The 22,831-nt window shown below is 38.3% G+C and overlaps 1 protein-coding gene across 10 annotated transcripts in view; it reads left to right on the top strand.

Moving 5' to 3' along the window:
- The window catches only part of atrnl1b (attractin-like 1b), a 617,494-nt gene that overhangs the window by 12,750 nt on the left and 581,913 nt on the right, over window positions 1-22,831 (top strand). For all 10 annotated transcript variants that reach the window (XR_011345361.1, XR_011345362.1, XR_011345364.1 and 7 more), the window contains exons 2-3: window positions 16,794-16,877; window positions 17,542-17,655. Coding sequence is in view for 6 of the 10 variants with exons in the window: in XM_069900005.1 (XP_069756106.1) it covers window positions 16,794-16,877; window positions 17,542-17,655 (198 nt within the window). In the remaining 4 variants the exon portion in view is untranslated. The remainder of the gene's footprint in view (window positions 1-16,793; window positions 16,878-17,541; window positions 17,656-22,831) is intronic.

Raw genomic sequence — 22,831 nt, forward strand, 5'->3', positions numbered from 1 at the left:
GGTAGGTGAGGATGCACCTATCATCAGATCAACCATGCTCTCATTGAGTAGCAGAAGAGACACGACGAGCTGGATGTCTGACTCTTGCTCTTATTTCTTAAGTTCTTATCTCGATTTTAGAAAGAGGACTACTTTAGTTTTCTGAGCATCTCTTCCTGATGAGATCAGTACATTTCTTCTAAATGTCTACCTTGGAGTTGTTCACTCTCATTTGAATTGTAGTGCACGTGTATATTTCAGAAGGTGTTAAAATTGTTCACCGTATCTAATAAGGTTAAAGATGAATTCAAAAAGATTTTGTTTCCTAAATAGAAGCAGAATCCATTGCTTTGTTTAAAGTTTAGTTATAAGCAGCCGTAGGTGATGCCGGTAGAGGACCCATGATTCGGAGCCGAACAGGAGTGTGGGTATGACAACGGCTCTGTATACGCTTATCTTTGTGAGGTTTTTCAGTTGGTTGTTATTCCAGACTCTTTTGTGTAGTCTTCCAAAGGCGCTATTTGCCTTGGCGAGTCTGTTGTCTATCTCGTTGTCGATCCTTGCATCTGATGAAATGGTGCAGCCGAGATAGGTCATGGGTCCTCTACCGGCATCACCTACGGCTCCTAGAACGCTTCCACCAGCGTTGTCTCCGCTCCATCCTCAACATTCATTGGAGCGCTTTCATTCCTAACGTCGAAGTACTCAAGATGGCAGAGGTCGACAGCATCGAGTCCACGCTGCTGAAGATCCAGCTGCGCTGGGTGGGTCACGTCTCCAGAATGGAGGACCATCGCCTTCCCAAGATCGTGTTATATGGCGAGCTCTCCACTGGCCACCGTGACAGAGGTGCACCAAAGAAAAGGTACAAGGACTGCCTAAAGAAATCTCTTGGTGCCTGCTACATTGACCCCCCGCCAGTGGGCTGATATCGCCTCAAACCGTGCATCTTGTCGCCTCACAGTTCGGCCGGCAGCAACCTCCTTTGAAGAAGAGCGCAGAGCCCACCTCACTGACAAAAGGCAAAGGAGGAAAAACCCAACACCCAACCCCAACCAACCAATTTTCCCCTGCAACCGCTGCAACCGTGTCTGCCTGTCCCGCATCGGACTTGTCAGCCACAAACGAGCCTGCAGCTGACGTGGACATTTACCCCCTCCATAAATCTTCGTCCGCGAAGCCAAGCCAAAGAAAGAAGAGTTATAAGCAGGCAGAAAAATAGACACTTTTTAAAAAGGCAACGATCTTTACAGTTGGAAACTTTTTGTCTATATTAGTGGGAAATAGTGTTTTGCAGTAGTTACTAAACTGTACAGACAGCATGTTAATACTGCCATTTTATCTATATCAATATTGGACGGTTTAGGTTTTGTCCCCTTTTTCTCATTTTCAATATTTTTTATTACTGTAATTTCATTTATAGCTACTGTTACATAGTTAAAAATCATGAATGGAACAATAATTCAAATTTATACTAATAACAGTAAATGACAAAACCTATGTTACATCAAAAAGGGAAAAAAAGAAACGAGCTATTTTTCAAATTCGTTTCTGCCCCCCCCCCCACCTACAGAGGGAAAAAAAAGGGGAAAAAAGAAACTAGCTATTTTTCAAATTCGTTTCCCCCCCCCCACCTACAGAGGCCTGCTGGCAAAATACATAGTCCATGAAGAAGTAACAATTTGTACAAACTATCCAAAATGAATGTAAAAGTAGCTGTCAGATTTTTGAACAAGAATGGCAAGTTCAAATGTTAATTTTCTGTATGCTGGTAATCATGAGAAAACAAATTTTACAGGTGCAGTTTTTGATGGAAAATTGATATAGCACTGCTGTAGGATTGGTTTCACTGACAATATAACCATTTACAGAGCGGAAACAGACCATGTCGGCCTTTTGAGTCCGCACCGGTTCACTAGAACAACTCCACTAGCTCAATTCTCCTGATCTCTGCCAATATCCCTCCAACCCCCTCACCTCCATGTACATGTTTATTACACCAGAATGAAACCCTGTGGTCAAGAGTGCCCTGGGATTTGCATCCTGTGGGGAAATGAGCAGCTCTGTAGAAAGCATGTCATCCGATCGATTCTTGGCTGTTTATGGTACTGCCCCCCTTCTTTTCTTAATTTATACTTGATGTCATTCTTCCATTTTCAGGACTGGGTGACAAATGTTTCTCCTTTTGTGAAATTTGTTTTTTGTAGTAACTTTTTTCAGGGAGTTGTGATGATCTCTTATGTTGTCATGACATTTTATGGTTGCATTTTAATTTTGCATTCTTGGATCAAAGATTGTGAATTTAGTTATTTTCATGCTGCTAGAGTTGTATTTCATGATGAATGGAGACTTGATATAGAATCCACGAGCATTCTTTAATTGATTAAAATTAGAATAACTGAGATTTCTAAGTTTTTTTTGAAAGATATAAAAATACTCGGTTTGCTTAGATTTGAGGCAAAATATTGAACAGCTTAATATTTGTTTAATATCCACATAAATATTTTGAAATTGAATTAACTGATGACTTTGTGAATGTGTATGAGGTAGAGAGTGCAGAACAGATTCACTGGGATGTTGCCCGGGGTGGAAGGTTTTGGAAATGGGTAACTGGAGAGAGTGAATTTGTCTTCCTTGGAGTGCAGGCAGGGGATCTGAGAGAGTGTGGTTGGAACCCGGAACATAATGTCTGAGTGGATAATGGAAGTGCAGGCTCACACTACATTTAAGTATCGAGATGAGTACTTGAATTGCCAAGGCATAAAGACTGTGATTTTGAAAATCTGATCAGCTACAAAAAAAAAATCAATTGATTGGTAAGGAGGTGTAATTGACAATTGATATCCTGAATTGTCTAACTGAGTTAGGAAAGAGAGAATTGATTTAGATCTAGTTTTGTTCTTTTGAAAGCATTTGTTAAGTCGCTGCAAATTAAAAATCATGATTTTTATGGTTGATTTTTCAAAAGGCTGGATAGATAGAAAGGCACAGTTTACCAACTTGGAATGATTTTTCTCATTTTACTGATTTGTCAATTGTGCATCACTGCAGATGTGCCCAATGCTGTAACTTCTTTTAGATGATTGGTGTTGAATGTTCTTGTCTTTTAAATGGGTTTTCTATTTTTTTAACAAGTGTACAAACTTGGGCCTTAAATTATACTGAACATGTTTTTGGTTTTTGATTACTGGTAGAATCCACATTGCAATTGTTTGGGTAGCCTAGCTCATTGACTAAAATGGCCTTTTGCACCAGAATTCATTAAATTCTGAAGTTTGTCAATGTGATTTCCTCCATGTGTTGGTCACAACTGTAGACAGCATTAAACTGTTCTTTGGGAAGATTCTCTTTAACAATAGCGTGGTTTTGAGTGGCAGCAAATAAATTGTATTTCATTTTTTGGCATTCTCTTGTAGAATAAACAGGTAGATTGGTCATTCCATCAGATGGTTTTAAAGAAGATATCAGCAAAATTTGAATGCATCTGATGCAGATGCTTTACATTCAAGTAACATTATTTGCATTTATAAGTTCTAGAACATGATGCAATGAAACATCTAAAGTTCTCAACAGCTGTCTTGTATTGGTACATTTCGTGTTTCTCTTATTTTTGGAAATTAACTGGCCTTTGGCTTCCTTTCAACTTTTAACTTATTCACACCATTCTTGGACTTTATTTATGCTAAGTAAAGTACAGGTATGTGCCGCTTAACGTCCATTCTGGCAACATCTGTTCACGTATACATCCGTGGTCCCATAATTATTCAGTTAGCATGAGCAAGTCTGCAGCAATTAAAAAAAAGCAATCGGTAGCTATAGGGAATTGTATACTGTATACCCAAACTGATCCCACTGCCCTGCTCTCTCCCCACAGCCCTGTGTCAGTCCCCCACATTAATCCCTGCTTACAAATAAAAAGTTTACATGTACACTACAGTATCCCATAAAGATTTTCTAAGTATATAATATGGTGTTCGCCCAAAGTCCACATCGCATAATGCCCAATTTCACAGAACATATAGTGGACGTTAAGAGGCACATACCTGCATTTTTTTTTCCCGTGGAAGATTTTGGAAAAAGTTCTCTAAAACGTGATTCTATTTCACTATTTTGTAGTATTGAAGAAAATTCACCTTGCGTCCTGGAAAATTATGGTTTGGTTTTTGTGGATGAAAGTAAATATGAAATTGGGGAGGATAGTTGGTTGACTTTTGCATCTGTTTGTGAAACATTTTTAATCTGTTGTGTTTTCATTTATCTTTTTCCAATTGGCAAGTTACTTTGAGGGCAAAACTATTAAGTGCAGGATCATTCTGTAATGCCAAAACTTTACTGCAATATCATCTTTCCTCTATTGTGGTAATGGGAACTGTACAAATTCTCTAGCTTTGATCCAACAAGTGTTGTAGACAGTTACAGAAAACTTCTTTGACTTTACCTTCTGTCCTCAGAAAGGAATATGCCTTTTAAATATCTATGATAATACATTGAGCCATCCCTGTTCCTACAATTTCCCTTATTATTCCTTGCAAAAATCATTCTCCCTCACTTTGGTGGATTACCTTCCATTTACTATCTTTCTACTCAACTCTTTATCTTGTAATCTAAATCTTTAAATTTAAATTTAGACATACAGAACAGTAACAGGCCATTTTGGCCTACGAGTCCGAGCTGCTCGATTTACACCCAATTGACCTACACCCCCTGGTATGTTTCAAATGGTGGGAGGAAACCAAAGCCCCCGGGGAATACCCACACAGATACAGAGAGAATGTACAAACTTCTTCCAGACTCTGTGGGATTTGAACTCTGGTCCCAATCGCTGGCACGAACAGTTACACCAACCATGCTGCCTTTCTATCTCTATTAACAATAAACAATAAAACTTCAATCTTCTGCCCAATTATTCAGAATTTCATTATTTGGCCACTAAGTAATGTTTGCCTGCATCCAGAGAAGATAGAACTGCCCCGTACATTGCGAACATTCTGGCCTTCTATGTGTTGACCAATTTAAACCTATTCCACTCTCAACCCTTACTAACCTCACAGCCCCTACCTCGTGCTCTGTCTTGCATCCTCGTGCCTAGCTAAGCATCTTTTGCATCTCGCTGTTGTACTAGCCTCCAATGCCATGGGGATGCATTCCAAGCACCTACCACTCTCCCTTGAACTTTTCTTCACTCACCTTAAACGTGTCCTCTGGTATTGACTTTTGGTACCTTGGGGAGAAAGATGCTGGCTGTCCTTTAAAATTGCTGGGTTTGCTATTATAATGTTATGTAACATTAAAAATGTGAATGAAACCATTTTAAGAACATCCAATGTTCAGAAAATCTGTCAGTCTGGCATCAGAGTTCCAAGCATGCTGAGTTATTAGAATTTTACTATAGTCGCTTTCTTTGCCATCTGCAAACTTCATTCTCATACTTCCTATATTCTGGGCAAATAATTAACCATTACAAAAAGAAAACAGCTAAATAAATAATTTATTGCAACCCTCCCAGGCAAGGGAGGCCTTCCTCCTACAAAGGCAAATGTGAACTGAATTTGTCTCTTATCTGTGAATCTCATGGATTTTTACTTTGACCAGGTTGAAATGTAAGACTTAAATCTAAACCCTCACAGAAGACATAAAAGCATTGCTTTAATTGATACCTTTTGTTATTACCTCAATCAAATGACTCAGAAATAATGCTCTTTCAAAAATCCATTCTAGCCCTAATAATCCTTGCGCTTCAAAATAAAAAAAATTGTGCTATTATTCACCATTCATTTTAAATGGGGCATCTCTTTTCCCTTTTATAAGCCATTGCAAAACATTAGTCTCCCTTAAATTTTCTGCCTCAATCCTGCAGACTGAGACGATTGGAAAATTGTACCCAGAATCTCTTCAATCTTTTCTGTTTGAGTAGGCTAGGAATTTTTTTTCAAGATTTGGTAATGCATCTGTTTTGAAAGAAGGTATCTTCTTAGTTCTTTCTCTTAATATATTTAACTCATCCAGTATTTTGCATTTAGGTGACAATTAAAATAAATAATTACTAAGAATCTTATTTTACATCCTTTCATTTTGACATGTACAGTGCCCTCCATAATGTTTGGGCCAAAGACACTTTTTTTCTTTATTTTCCCCTGTGGTCTACAGTTTTAAATTCGTTATCAAACAATTCACAAGTCATTCCAGATTTTATTCAAGGTTATTTGTATGCATACCAGTTTGACCACGTAGAAATTACAACACTTTTTATACATAGTCCTCTCATTTCAGGGCACCGTAATGTTTGGGACATATGACTTTGCAGATGTTTGTGAGTACTCAGGTATGCTTAATTGCTTCATTGGTGCAGATATAAGAGAGCTAGGCTTGTTTCTAAGTTTTGATCACCTTTGGAGTCTTTAGTTGCCAATTTTCAAAATGAGAACCAGAGTTGTGGCAATGAAAGTGAAAGAAGCCATTGAGGTGAAAAACTAGAATAAAACAGAAAGAGACACCACTCAAACCTTTAGGATTATCAAAATCAACTGTTTGGAATATGCAAGATTTGCAACTACAGACTCCAAAGGAGATCAAAAGCTTAGAAACAAGCTTATCTCTCTTATAACTGCACCAATGAAGCAATTAAACATAACATACCCGAGTACTCACAAACACCTCTGAAGCCAAATGTCTCAAACATTATGATGCTTTGAAACGAGGGGATTAAATATAAAAAATGCTGTGATTTCTATGTGGTCAAACCAAAATGTAACCAAATAACCTTGAATAAAATCTGCAATGTGCATTTTAATTACATGTGAATTGTTTGATTACAAATTTAAAACTGCGGAGCACACGGCAATTAAAGGAAAAAAGTCTTCGTCTCAAACATTATGGATGGCACTGTAAGTTCTTCAACAGATTCTCTACTCTTGATTATCCTTTTGCTCTTTATGTACTTTAAATGGCTTGTATTTTCTTTGATTTAACTTTCCCGATATTTTATTTTCATCCACTCGCTCTTCTTTCCCAACTTCCTTTTAATTTCACTCCTACACATGAATGTTCCTCTTGGCATCATCTGCCAGCATGCTTCAGAAATATTCACAGCTTGTCTTGTCTTTTAAACTTCCCTCAACTGACTGCATTACTCCATAAAGATTAGTTATCTTGGTTCCCTTTCACTAAATAACTTGGCAGAATAATCAACTCTAGCCAGTTGAGGTGATTCCAAATGGTCTCTGCCCAATTCTTCCTAAAATACAATGGCAGATGCTGATTTTTTTGTTGTTGCAGCTGATCAGATTTTCAAAATCTACTCTCAAAAGCCTGCAAAACAGTTTTGTTATTTACTGAAAAACATGGAACTTCATCCAGAATTTCTCACCAGAAAAATATTCTTATTCAGATTTTCAGTCAGGATCTGTAAAATCCAAACCTTATTTTACCTGGCCATGGAAATGTTCCAAGGATAGTCCACTTATCTAGTTTATTATCAGCAATGGGAAAAAATACCATACTTTATCATTTTCTTCACTGATCCTCTTCACAAATTGCTTAATTACAGCAACGTAATCAGGTACAAATCTATTTGCAATTTTTTAGTTGTGTACACTGTTTAAATTGAAGACTATCCTAGGAGCCACATGATTGTATTATCCATTATCTTGTTCCCTTAGCACAATCATTTCATAATTTTAAGATTCAAGATTCTTTTAATGTCTTGTATTTAAACAATTAGAGAATTGCCATGAGCAGAAACTCTGGCGTTCTTTACAGTCAGAGAAAGAGAATCCCATCAGAGTCACTGAGTGCCTGGATTCACCTCCAGTGCTCCTATAGTCTGCAGCACACAGACCAGTCCAAACCATTGGCAATCTGAGCTCCAGATCCAGACCTCCAACACGATCAGGAAGCTCTCAGGAGCCCTTCCTGCCCTTGGCACCCTATTGCATGCTGGTTCCAATACCTGGTATCCTTTTGGTCTCGAGCCAATCTACAGTCGTTCACAACCTGGTGCGAGTCCTTAGATTGCAAGTCACCTGCAGCCTGCATGGGTTCTTCATCTTGAGTTGCCAACAACCCGCTGCCTGTGAGTTCTTCAGCCGCAGAGCCCCTCACTGGTCCGCCTCTGTGGTCACTGTCCTGTAAGGTCATTGTCTCTGCTTCCCCTTCTCAAACAGGTGCTGCCATTTTGGACCCAGAGCCCATAGTCACAAGATTTTAAAATAAAGCACCGTTGCCTCCTTTAACAGGTTTAAAACCTGGATGGAACTGTCAGTAGTTGGACTGGGTGATAGAACCCTGTGGAAGAGCGTTGTGTCTCCTCTTCCTGCTCTCTGTGGGCCAGCACCAGTGGCAGTGCTGCAATCTTTAAAAATTCTAATGAAAAGCAGGAGCATTCTGTCTCTCACTTCAAGATTTTTGTATTATTCAAAAAATATTCTATTCCGCACATTGATTATTCATGCTATTATGTGTAAATGTGAGGAGAGCCAAGTTGGGCAATTAGCTTCCTTCGGAATATGATCCTACAACATACTGGAATTTGACTCATGATAACCAGAACTTTCAATTTGTTAGTGACGACAGTTGTTTTTCCTGAGAAAATTGAGGTCTAAGATCAGTTGCCTAATAAAACTAAAATCAACTTCATAAAACTATGGCTTAACATCAGTAGAACTGAAACAAACTAAAAAATAGAATTAGATAATGATTGGAAATAATAAAAGTTGCATACTTCAGATAATGGAATCTGTCATTAGTTTGTGGATATTCTGAAAGCCTCCTTATGGGAAACTAATCAAACCTCAGCTTCAAACTCCTCCACTCTTATTGCCACAAAAATAATTTTTTATAACTATCAAGGAGCTCTTGTAACAACTCCAAAGCTTCCTGTATATAGGGTGCCAAACAATCGTGTTTTTTTATTTCTGAAATGTGGTTGTCACTTAGATTATTTGAGCAAAAATATAACCTGTAACAAAGTTGCATTGGATTATTCTCAGCCAAACCAAACCCATTGTCACAGCATTTCTGCATTATAATTGTTCATCATTAAACTTCTGCTCCAAAATACAGTATAACATCAAAGAAGAATAGGTTTAAAAAAAATGATAATCTCAGCAGATCATAAAGCCTATATTTTACATTGAGATTATAGCAAAACCTGCTTCAAGGCAAAAAAGTGTTTTTCATTTGGGAATATCCTAATCTATTGTATCAGATACACAACATTATGAAGTCTTCTCTGACACACATTCCAAAGGGAGCAACTTAACCAAAAAAACAAAGCGTTCAGCCCAGAAGCAATAATGTGAATCCCTCTGGTATTTTCTTGAAAATCCAATTGCTAAGACATTTCACCAGGCAAATAAACAATATGAAACCAGAAAGATATGATGTAGGGAAGACAAAAACCACACAACTTAATTAAGGAAGACAAAAATGAGAATTAAAAAAAATATATATTGGCCATATGGATTCATGGAGAAACAGGAGTAGTTTCAAATGTGCAAGTATAAAACTGCTTTTTCATACGAAAGGAGAGCATGAAGCCCAAAATCCATCAATTGTACTGACAAAGTTTTATTGCGGATAAAGATTTGAAGGGAGGAATTAAAGATAAAATAACCAGAGATAGGAGTCTGGAATTCATTTATTTCTGAAGAGTTGGTCAGCAGACACCCTCAAAGTTCTAACCATAACCACTTCAACAACCATATCCTGCAAAGTTCTGGGCCTCTGAGCTAAGAAATGGGATTATTTATAGCTGACTTTCAGTGGGTTATGTGGATTCTTCCTGTGTCACAATTTCGCTGGCTCAAATAAAACATCAACTAATCTCCACTGCCAACAGTTTTCTGATAACTTTGTATTAAATGTCTCCCTTTAGATGGCAAAATGTTAACATTCAAAGTAAAATTGAAAATGTTCTACCATAGTGTTATTAAATTATTGATGCGAGGAACTTCACTTAGGCACAGATCACCTTGCACCAAATAAATGATCACGACACATCAAGTGCAATGTTACACTTCAGGATCCTGTTAGTAGATTCACAACAATTAGCAGGTTCAAAATATTGACTTGTTGCTCAGAATGGGTGTTTATAATTATTTAGACAAGATTAGCCACATGCAATATCAAATGAAAGATCTCTGTGAAATGTTTTTTTTCAACCTCTAATTAGCAACAATGCAAAATGTGGCTAATTGCATTCTAAAACATCAAATCCATGAAATAAAGCACCTCTTTTGCTGTACTTAAATGGAGAAAATTTAAAAGTGATTTTAAACTTTGATGGACAACTGTAGATTCTGTGGATATTATGTTTAAGTTCATCAAGATATTCATGGACAAAGTTAACATGGCCCAAATTGAATTCAGCTTTGATTTTTTTAAGTTGCGTTGAGGATCCCTTAAAATATTGTCAGACTTGCTGGATCTTTTGAATATCTGCAATCTCAAATCTCAGGGTGGTGAAGATGATATTTGGTACACTTGCCTTCATCAGTGATGGTATTCAGTACAGGAGCAGGGTGTCATGTTACAACTGACAAAGCTGTTGGTGAGACCACAATTGGAGCATCGTGTACAGTTCTGTGCACCTTCCTATAGCAAAAGTTGCAGAAAAGTGTCACAAGAATGTTATTGGGACTGGCAGGTTTAAATTTTAAATTTTAAAATTTAGATATACAGCACGGTAACAAGCAATTTTGGCCCATGACCCCATGCTGCCCAATTAACCTATACCCCAAATACGTAGGTGGGAGGAAACCGGAGCCCCCAGAGAAAACCCCAGCTGACGTGGGGAGAACGCAAGTCAGCATGGGATTCATTAATGAGTCCCTGATCGAGTTTATTGTTGAGTCTGATGGTGGAGGTGGAGCAGCTGTTCCTGAACCTGCTGGTGTGAGTCTTGAGGCACCTAGACCTCTTTCCTGATGGCAGCAGCGAGAACAGAGCACGTGCTGGGAGGTGTGGGTCCTTGATGATTGCTTCTGCCCTCCGATGGCAGCGTTCTCTGGGTGTACTCAATCATGGGGAGGGTTTTGCCTGTAATGTCCTGGGCTGTGTCCACTACTTTTTGGAGGGCTTTACACTCAGGGGGATTGGAGTTCCCTTACCAGACTGTGATGCAGCCGGTCAGCACACTTTCCACCACATCTCTGTAGAAATTTACCAGGGTTTCTGACGTCATACTAAACCTCTGCAAACTCCTGAGGAAGTAGAGGCGCTGATGTGCTTTCTTTACGATGCCATTGGCGTATTGGTTCCTGGAAAGATCCTCCGAGATAGTGACGCCAAAGAACCTAAATTTGCTCACCACTTCTAATCCCCTAATGATCACTGGATTGTATACCTCTGGCTTTCCTTTACTGAAGAGAACAATCAGCTGCTTAATTTTGGTGATATTTGGTTGTTGTTGGTGCATATTCAGCCAAAATAACTGATTAACTCAAAAGCAACCTGCCTGTAATTCACTAATAATTTGAAGTCTAGTTGTTCAGTTTTTACCCTCAATATCATCTGTACTTTACAATTTTTATTTTGTGTTCAGTAAGCATATGTTTAGAAATTAAGCATTGCACTTTCTTATGTGCTGTGCCACAATTCTCCTGTGAGATTATTTGTGCTGTGACAGCAGTGCGAGTGTATACAAGAGATCCCCTAAAACTGTTACTGTACAGCAGCAGGGTTCTTTAATGTTTCTGAACTTCAGATGATGCATTGAAATAGCAACATTACTCCCTAAAAATTCCCCCAATTACTGTTCACTCACTAGCCTGCATCCCCAACCTTATTATCACACATTGCCACATGTTTAACAATGCATCCACCCAGCAACAACCCCTTCCTCCCAACATCACTGCCTTGCTCTCAGATAATCCAGCCAGACCCTAAATTTCACCTTCGCCTCCTTTCTTCCTAAAGTCCAATCCACGTGAATATTGTTTGATTAGCTCTGTTATTGTTCTGTGGTTTGACATTTGCTTTACAGAATATTTCACAATGCAAAAGACAATAATGGATTCCAGCAGCTAATATGCATATGGTTAAATTCCCAGTGAATGCAGGTTTGCACTCCAGCTGTGAGACTCCAATAGAAGCGCTATGCTTGTTATACCTCTCAACTGCCTCATAATTGTACTGCCAAGAATAGTGAACTTGCTTCAGAGCTTCAGTAAAAAGTGATAAATTAAAAAAACTGCAGATCAGCCAAATACACCAGACACCAAACCCAGAATGACAACATTGATGTGAATCCTTCAACTGATGCGTCTAATGTATCAGTCACTGTTTGAAATTTGCATTGCTGTTGTGCTTTTCATAAACTTCACAACTAATGAAATACACAAAGTCAAACTAATAGACAGGAGACAGAAATATTGAAAAGTTCAGTGAGGAATAACTCCTTAATTTTCTTTGAACTAGGGACCTTTTACTTTCAAATGAAAACATTAGGGCCTTGATGTAACTTTGCAATACTCTTGAGTATCCAAAAATTTGATACTTCATCACTACTATTTTGGAGCATTAGGTTAGATTTATGCTCAAATTGTAGTCCGATCTTAACCACTGGGTATGACAATTCCGTCATAGTTGGTTGAACTCTTGCCCTCTCAAAATGACAGGCTGTCTGATATAGTTCCACAGCCATTAGCATTCTTGTGGCATTTGCCAGTTTTTGATATTTTTCATGTACTTTAGAATCTGAATAGTGATTATTCTAAGTTCTGCCTGATTTTTCTTTTCCTGAATATGCACGAACAGCTGTCCCATTTGTAACCAACTAAATTAGCAGAGCCAATCAAATAAGGTCTTTAAAACAGCTACCATAATTTTAGTAGAATGTTTTTTTTTCTGGGGAAATTTAATCATTGGAATTGAATGTAGCAACTTTAAGCAAGATCACTGTATATAACTGGTTGTAAACTGAAGCTTATGCTCTAGCTTCTGGCAATGGAATGTACCCACCGTTCTGTTTAATTTATTAGAGTAATATATTGCACAGCTGACATTACCACCGTCCAGCACACACACCCATATTTTCTTTGCCCAGTTTCTTATCTTTTTTCCCCTGAGCCCAGTTTTTTGGATGAGTATTTATTATCTTGTCTCTATCTTCCTCGTCCTGCCCCCACACTAAAAACAAAAATTAAAGATGATCTATTATTTATAAAATCTCCAGATTCTTCATTTTGGACAATACTTCTTGTACCCATACTTCAGGAAACCAATTTTTACTCCACCAAAAGCCACTTCATTGAACCTTTTTAAGTAATCCTCGGAATCAAAGGGCTTTTGTGAATTCTGTGGAAAGAATATTACTGGAACTGGTAGGCTTGAATTATAAGAGGCGAGACAGACAGGAACTTCTTTCCCAAGAGCACAGGAAGCTAAAGGGGGACCTTTAGAGGTTTGTCATGAGAGACATAGATTGGGTAAATAGTTTAAGGTTTTCTTTCCCCTCCCCAGAATAGAGGAATCTAAAACTAGTGGGTAGAGATTTTAGGTGAAAAAGGAAAGATTTAAAAGGGTCCTGAAAGGCATCTTAACACAGTGTGGTGGGAACATGGAATGGGCCGTTAGAGAATATGGTAAAAACAGGAACAATTGTAATATTAAAAAAATTCTAGATCGGTTCATGGGCAGGAAGGATTCAGAGGAATATTTGTTGAACACCGGTAGATGGGACTAGCTTAGTCGGCATGGACCTGTTAATGTGCTACAAAATGCTGACATTGAGAGTAGGATGTGGAAGACAATTGGGTAGAATTGCCAAAGGGATGGGAATTCAATTATGCCAACATTTTTGGAAAAGCCGGAAAACAGGTAAAGTTGAGAAATGACTTGTTAGATCTTCAAAATAATGAAAGGTCAAGACAATGAAAAAAGGAGAACTTGTTACCGTTGAGGAAGAATTAAAAAAACAGATGAGACTGGCAAAGTAACATTTAAAAATATTTCTTCAGATCAGTGACACCTGATTGTATCGAAGATTCAGAACCAAGAACTCTGGTTCACTGCTGGAATTGTCAGGAAGCCGTGTGGCTTCAGAGGTTACGGAAGTGCTGGAAGCAAATCCATGGATATTTGGTGCCTCTAAAAGGGACTCTCTTTTGCTTCTCTTATTGGTTGGGGTGCTGGACTGGTGGTGCCTTTTTATTTCCTTTACAGCAAATCTTACAAACTGGCTGAAGGGATACCAGGTATTGGAACTCCGATGTGAGAGGATGCCGAGGGTGCTGGAGAGTTATTGATCGTGTTGGAGTTTTGGACCTTGAGGTTGGGCTGCAGATGTGTGGCTACAGGGGCTGTGGAAGTGCTGGAGGTGAATTCACGGACACAGCGACTCTGAGGGGACTCTCTTTTGCTTCTCTGTGCTGATGGAAAATCTGTCTGCCTTATCGTGTAATATTGCGCTGTCGTCATTGCATGACAATAAATTGAATCTTGATCTTGAACATTTTTTGTATTTAGGTGCATGGTAATAAAGGAATCTTGAAGTTCAAATCATTGATTTCTTGTCAGAAAGGATCCCAGGCTTTCTTGGTGGGAGAGGCAGGCAGGAGGTAATTGAGAACTTCCTTGACGTGAGCAAGAGACTGCTGCACCTACTGCTGCCATTTTCTAGGAAGGGGCGACTTGCCTGTTGCAGGTGGGGGCAAGGGTGGGGCTAGCCAGTGGGTGATGCTGGTGTTGGAGAGTGAAGGGAGAAGATGGATCAATGCAAATGGAAGGGATGTGGGCTGAGGAAATGTGAAATAGGAGTTGTGTGTTGCCTGTGAAGCAGAGCCTTATTTTCAGTGATCCTGGACCTCACCATTGTTCTGATCTCTCTTGGTCTAGTCAGTTGGTGGCGACTGGAGTCTTGTGTCTTCATAACTGCAATGGAAGCAAATAATCCCCTACCTTGGCTGAGTCAGAGGAAGGAAACTAGGGCTTCATTGAAAGAGTGTTGAAGCTGAATCCAGTTTCCTTTTTCAATAGTACTTTGAAGATATGAGACCTGAAGGGCTGCAGAGCTTGTTTTCTTTCCTACATATCAGCTTTCACCAGCCTTTAGAATTGTTTCCTCATCTCCTCATTCTTCGTGGAGATTTCCTTGCCTCCTGCTTGCTGATAATCTGCAATCTAGGCTTCCCTTGCTTTAGCCCGTTTTTGCCTAACATTGATTTGGAGCTTCATTGTTGTGGTGCTGATGTGTTTAATACTTTGGTATCACCACTTTTGATATCATCCTTGTGCATTGAGCCAGGAAACTACTTACGAGCATGAAGCACTGACCTCTGATCCTCTGGAGTCCTTGGTGTTTAGACTCCAGCTTTTGACAATTCCTCAACCTTTGCAGCCTTTTAAAAAAAAATTCTTGGCACTTGCCTCTCCTTTCCACCATTAACCACCACCCCACACCAGATGGCTTGAAGTACTTTTTGCTTAATTGAAAGAATGCCAAACCAAATCTCGCCCCCCCACCACATTTCTCTGCCTGGTGAACTTTGTCATCCATTGAGCAGCCAATTTCTCCACCACTTCCTTCCTCCAAATAAACATCACTGTGGGAATCTACATGAGTCTGAGCTTTTCCTGTCTTTTTATGGGAAATGAGTAATAAAAAGTAAGAGTTTTTGTCATTTAAACTTGACCTGACAAAATCGTCAAACTACTACTTGAATTATGCATAAATTTGAAAAAAGGATTTTAAAATTAAAGTATTTTTCATGCTTGGGATAATGGGAAGGCTCCAGGCTAGAGGAGTAGTTTAACATAATTCTATTTTGAGAAAGGAATAGTGAAAAATTGTCTTTTTTGTTGGTTGTGAAATAGATAACTGGAAGTATTCGAACTAGAAGAATGAAAGGTACATGCATGCTAGGAATGCTCGATTGAAGCAAAAATATTAAGCCACTTAAAACGCACTGAAAAATTATTTAAAAAGGGAGTATATTTATTTGAAGAGCAGGGAATAGAGAGTTGTTATCAATGATGATCCCTCTATCTGGAGCTCTGGTCCTGGTCCAGTTTCATATTTGCTTGTGCTATAATTTGGGAAATTGAATTTGGGAAATTTTGGGAAAGTGAATCCTTGACTGTCTTTTTTAAAAAGACCTGTCTGTTTGCTGAACGATTAGGTGCTGTTGGCATAATGAGCATTTAACCATAGTGTAGATTATCCTTAACACAAGAAAAGCTTACTTGAATTTATTGTTGTCAAGATATAACTTTGAAAATATCTACACGTCTACTGATAAGGTGTAACAATGGCAATGGGACTGCTTTCGTGAGGGCAGAGAGACATTGTTTGAAGTCGGGAAATCTTTTTGACAGCTGACCATGCTTGATCTCTATTATTTGACATTAATAGTGTGTCTGCAAGCATATAAATGTTTCATCTATGAACATGAGTATCACCCAGTTTAATAACTGCAAGTAATTACTTAGACAAATGACATTTGAACGTTATAACCTATGAACCGTTTTCCATAATATTGTGCATGCTTTTGATATTTCCAGTAATTCGTCTCCCAAATAATTTTAAAATAAAATGACATTAAAATAAATTCTGAATTCTCAGATATGATTTATGTTTGAAAGTACCAATAGTTAATTCCAAAGGATGAAACCAAATGTATTCGTGCAGTATTTCTAGAATATAATTGCTAATGTGTTGATAGAAATGCTGTGAATTTCCTATTCTTTGAAGTTTTCTTGACTACGATATTGTTCTTTTTCTTTGTTTGAGCATCACTCTTTGAATCAATTAAAATGTATTGCATATATTATTTCTTATTCTATATATTAATAGTGCTACAATTTTTGTTTTTCAGATTAACCGAACCTTCAGGATATTTAACAGATGGACCAATAAATTATAAATATAAAACTAAATGTACATGGTTAATTGAAGGATAGTAAGTACCTTTTTGTTCCAGAGTTAATAAAATGCATTGTCATTCAAAAAAAAGGGATGCTTTCATCTCTTGAGATTTTAACAGAGATATATTAGCTTTGAGAAATATCTTGGAAGCTTCTCATGGACAATATCAGTCAGTTTCAGTTATGTGTATCCACACTTTGCTAATGGGTATAAACATGTATGAGGCATAAGTAAACTTTATTTTCAATTGAAGGTCTTCAAAGAGCTTATGTTGAAAATTTATTACTTTTAATGTAAAAAAAAGTTTCAAGTACATTGTAACATGCAGTAATAGTCTTTCATAATTGTATGTTTCTATAAGATCAACATATGATTGCTGAGGATTTTTAACAGGCACAGAAGGATAATTCCGACTGTTTGAAATGAATCTACTGTGTTGATAGAACAGCTTTACCAGGGGCAGTGAATGGGGAGTAATAGTTGCTACAGAAGAAGCACCTATTGAAACTATTTAAAAATTAGAGCTTAATGTTAAATAATTAAGTCATTTTGTTTGGATGTATCCAAGAATTCTGTAAGGGTTGGGGATGAATTGGTATTAGCATTTTTATTACTGTAGTTAAAAACAATTTGCTGCAGTCATGCAGGAAGACTTTGAAAGTCACTTTTAACTGAAGTAATATTTCTGTCTTTTGCAGTCCAAATGCAGTATTAAGGTTAAGGTTTAACCACTTTGCCACAGAATGTAGCTGGGACCATATGTATGTATATGATGGTGATTCAATATATGCACCTTTGATAGCTGTATTCAGGTAAGCTTGATGATCTAAAACTTTTATTGCAATTGTATAAGCTGCTGTAAAGTTTTAAAATTGATTTTCAGTTTTAGTAGGTTAATGAAGTCTTAGAATTAGTTTTAAAATCTATTTTGTTTGCAGTATAAATATTTGAAGGCTTAATATTTTCACAATTTGTTTGTTTTAAATATTTACCACTGAATTACTCTTGCCATCTTTCCAAACAATTCTGAGAGGGTTCTTCAGATGTTAAACTTGTACCCTTTTTTGGTGTGAATTTGAACACAACCTACTAATGTTGTTTGAGCAGGAGCCAGGTGTACTTGGCCAGAATTTATTCCTGAACAAACATGAATAATTTTATAATGCAATGCACAAAAAATGTCTTCAGAGGCATTTAATCCTGTATGTGTCACAAAATTATTAATGCAAACTGAATTGAAAATGTGATCTTGCCATTTAGCATTTAGGAGCTTCCTGTTTTTACGACCATCTTTTATCCTCCATTATCATTTCTATTAGTAAAAAACATTAATTCTGCTCTGAACAAAGAGAAGCTGGAGGGGCGTCAGGTTAGACTAGCATACTTGGGTGGAATTGGTCAATCATTGTTTTGGGTCGAGACCCTTTATCAAGATTGAAGTAGGAAGGAGAGGTTTATAAAAGATGGGAGGGGTCAAAAGGTGAAAGGGTAGTGGACAAGAGAGATTGGAAAAACAGGTAAGAAAAGAGACCATTGGGAGGGGAGGTGTGAGGTTGAAAAGAAAAGTAAGTAGGTGAAAGAAAGATGGAAAACATGGAACCAGATTGAGATGGGGATTACCAAAAATTCCCTTCCCACTTTAGTATTGATGAAGGGTCCTGTCCTGAAATGTTGAGGAATTACCATCTCTACGCATGGATACTATCTGACGCACTGAGTTCCTCGAGCTTCTCTTTACTCAATAATTCTGTATAGTTATGAAACTTGCGTAAGGTTTTTTATAATTTGAAGATCTGAAGATGCTAATCTGTAGACTTAAAATATATGACCGTGGTCTCATGCACTGCCAGACTGGGACCACCCACAAACTGGAGGAACAACACCTCATCTTCCAACTGGGCACCCTCCAATTGAATGGCATTAATATCAACTTCTCTGGCTTTCATTAAATCATTAAATCCCCCACTTCTTCCCCCATGGCCTTCCCTCAGCTCTGTCTCCCTCTCTCTTCTTCCCTGTCTCCTTTTGAACAGACTTGATCAATTCTTACCTCTCCCTTTATCATATCCAATTAACACCTTTTGTTGGTCTGGATTCTGAGATTTCCTGCTTTTTGCTCATTGCTCCTTCCTGGAAGAAGGGCTCAGCCTGAAATGTTGGCAACATATCTTTGTCATCAATGGATGCTGAAAGACCAACAAGAGTTCTTCCAGCATTTTGCTGTGTTTTGACTTGAAACGTACTCTCAGTTGAAGATGTCATCAATTGAAGTTGATAGTGTTGAGAGCAGTGACACCTCGTGTTAGGTAAAGGATGCTGATGAACATCGAATTGCAAAGCAAAATAACTGCTGGTTTCCTTTTTCTTTTGTCATTTTGAATTTAGTTTGTTTTCTTATAGTTATTTTCTGCAGTACTTTTTTTTCTTCCTGATATTCAATTCTTGTGTGTTCTCAATAATTTTTTGTGTTAGATGTAAACATTTTGCATTTTATGCTGAATTAACTGATCTTCTCAAGATCCTCTGGTGGCTGGGTTCATGTTGACATTGGATTTTGGCATAGCTGTGAAAATTCAATCTCTTTCCCAGATTTTGTTTATGAGAAACATGTGGCATGAGGCAATGTGATTTAGCCTAAGGAATTTTTGTACAGTGTTTGTAAATGAATGAATTTCAACAGCTTGACTGTGTAACCAGGACAGTGCTTTGTTTAATGATAGCGCTTCCGAATAACGAGACGTCCACACAGTGAGAGGGCGAATCAAAGAATGACTTTATTGGTTTGAATTTGCCGTATCTCTGCTCTGGCCCGCCCACTTCTGGTGGCATACCTGCCGGCTTCCAGAAGTGATGTCATCGCATCGTGGTGTCGTTCTCTGGCCGGCGGGTTTCTCTGCGGAAGCGGAGGGCTCCTCAGCCTGCATGTGGCACCAGGTGCAGGCTCCTTCTCGGCAGTGAAGGGGAGCTTGCGCCATCTTGGACCGGTTGCGTGTTGTTGTGCCTGCTACACTGGCGTGCCTGAGATATTTGGAGTTCTGAGAGATGTATGTTGGTAGTATGACTTGCAGTCATGCTGAAGACTAGATGTGGTTTACATTCACATTGATTGAAATATGAAATGAGCTAAAGCGAACATTAGGATGGCATGGTTAGCGTAGCAATCAGCACAATGCTGTTACTGTGCCATTGATAGGGTCTGGGGTTCAATTCCCACATTGTCTGTAAGGAGTTTGTATGTTCTCCCCATGTCTGTGTGGGTTTTCCACGGGGGCTCCAGTTTCCTTCCACCCTTAAAAATGTACAAGGGGTTGTATGTTAATTGGATGTAATTTAGTGGCCATGGCTCTTGAGCCAAAAGGGCCTGTATTTAAAAATTTAAAAAAAAATTCAATAGTTGACCCCTGAGAAATTACACCATTGATCTTTGACACAATCAAGTTAAGTTTATTGTCATCCGATTCTACAAGTACAACCTGACGAAATAGGAAAACATGCAGACCTCTGACCTAACATGACACACAAACAGTACATATGCAGGACAAATAAATAAATAGTGTTTTGAACATATAAAAATCTCGGATGATTAGCATGAGCAGTTCCCTTGGTCGTTCAGCATTCTCACTGTCTTGGTGGTGCTGGCTTTGGTACTCCTATATCCCTTCCCTGGTGGGAATAGCTGAAAGATGCTGTGTGGAGGGTGGAAGGGATCCACAATGATTTTGTGTGCCCTCTTCAGACAATGATCCTGGTAGATCCCATCGCATGTCGATTGCGTATGGGGGGGAAGGGTAGGGAGACATCAGTGATTATCTTTGCCACTCTTATGGTCCTGTGGATTGACCCTCTGATCTGTTTCTTTGCAGCTTCCATACCACACTGTGATGTAGTCAGCCAGGATGCTCTTGATAGAGCTCCAATAGAAGGTTGACCTAATGGTGACCTTTCCTTCTTCAGTCTTCTCGGGAAGTGCAATCACTGTTGCACCTTCCTGACAAAGTTGAGTGTCCACAATAGGTCACTAGTTAAATGAACTCCAAGGAACTTGGTGCTCTGCACTCTCTTTCTACCACAGAGTTGTTGATGTGGAGTGGAGGATGGTCATTTCTGGTCCTCCTGAAGTCCACCATCATCTCTTTCATCTTGACCATGTTGAGACTCAGGTTGTTACTCTTGCACAATTTCAAGATATTTTCCACCCTTCTCTGTAGTGCGATAAGGCCAACTATTGTTGTGTCATCTGCAAACTTGATGACACTGTTGGAGATGGATCTGGCGATTATAGTTGTGGGTCGGTAGAGTGAACAGGAGAGGACTGAGTACACAGCTCCGAGATGCACCAGTGCTCTCTGCTACTGACCTGGACTTTCCTTTTTGAATATTTTATTTAAAGTTTTCATCCATGCAATTATAGTCTATAGTTAAAAAAGTTTTAAAGTTATAGTTGTTACATGGTATTAACCCCCCTCCTCCCTCTTATCTCCACTCTAAAGATAATTATGACAATAGATATAATATAGTTATATAAAATAATTATAAGGAAAGCATAAAGAAAAAGTAATATCAACCTGGATTGCACAAAGGGTTGGCTCGCACACTGAAATCTTACAATATTTATAATTAAACGGCTTTATGAAGAAGATTATACAGGTCTTAAGAGGCTAGAAGTATATTCTTACATATTTAGTCTTAAACTTTGTATATACGGGGTCCATATTTGTAGAAAGGTTGGATATTTATTTCTCTATTATATTTAATCTTCTCCAAGTGAATAGAACTTTGAATTTCCGAGTGCCATCTTTCCATGCCCAAATATACATCTGATTTTCAAGTCACTGCAATATATTTCCTTGCCACTGCAAGGAAATATAAATTTTAATAAATTTAACTCGACAAAATTATAGTTTTAATTCAGATTCTTTCTACATTCCACAACAAAAATAAACATGGATTTTGAGTTCTTAATGGAGAACAGTCACAATACTTTTATGACTGTTTACAGCTTTTGAATTAGTAGTCACCCAGTCTTTTAAAGCAAACAAGCTTCCAGCAGAACAATGGCTTAACAGATTTTTCATCTTTAACAATGGTTTCTGTGTGTAAAGGTCTGTGGTGTCTGTAAATGTGCCCCTGCCCACCCAAAAACCTTCACTGAATGAATAAATAAATAAAAAAAGATTTTAACTTTATAGGTTAATATTAGCACAAATCTGTTACACTCCTATCTATATCCACCTATGACCTTTACCTGTAAGCCTGTACTCCTCTGGTTTCTCCAGCACTTTGTGTATTGCGTGATGGTAAATAAGCACATTTCCATTGACAAGAATTGGAAACCGAGTGGAGATCAAAAGATTTTTTTTTAATGTGGTGGCATGATGTCAAGAAACAAAAGACCACATGAAAGGTCAGTGGAAACTGATTCCATTTTAATTATCGTGAAGGAATAGGAGACTATTTTAAACTGGAATAATTTGCAAGGTTATGATAGAGCAGTCAATAATTCTAAGAAGTGTTTTATGCCTGTGGGGTTGAAATCATGTACTACAAAATGAATGAAGGTGCACAGTAAGTGTATCAGTATAGAAGAGGGATTTGGTACCATGTGGTTGGTTACTGTATAGTTTCCATCCAGTCCCTGTAAGTGACCCGTTTATTTCTGAAGGATTGATCACAGTTCAGAACTTTGCATAAACATGTCTGATGCTCTGTTGGAAGTTTGTTGTCAACAGGCTGAAGGAGGAATTAGTTAAAAGGAAAATTTTGGCAATTTTAGTATGTCGACTGAAGTAGGCAGCATGAATTCTTGGCACATAGCATTATGGTTACTATGTATACAAGCAAGGTTAGAATTAGTTTGTCTCTAGGCTGTCAGTAGTACAGTATATGGTTCATCGGGCACACAACCAGTTTACCTATCTCGGCTGGACCATTTCATCGGATGCAAGGATCGACAACGCGATAGACAACAGACACGCCAAGGCAAATAGC

This window comes from Narcine bancroftii, chromosome 10, assembly GCF_036971445.1.
Source record: "Narcine bancroftii isolate sNarBan1 chromosome 10, sNarBan1.hap1, whole genome shotgun sequence".
NCBI lineage: Eukaryota > Metazoa > Chordata > Chondrichthyes > Torpediniformes > Narcinidae > Narcine > Narcine bancroftii.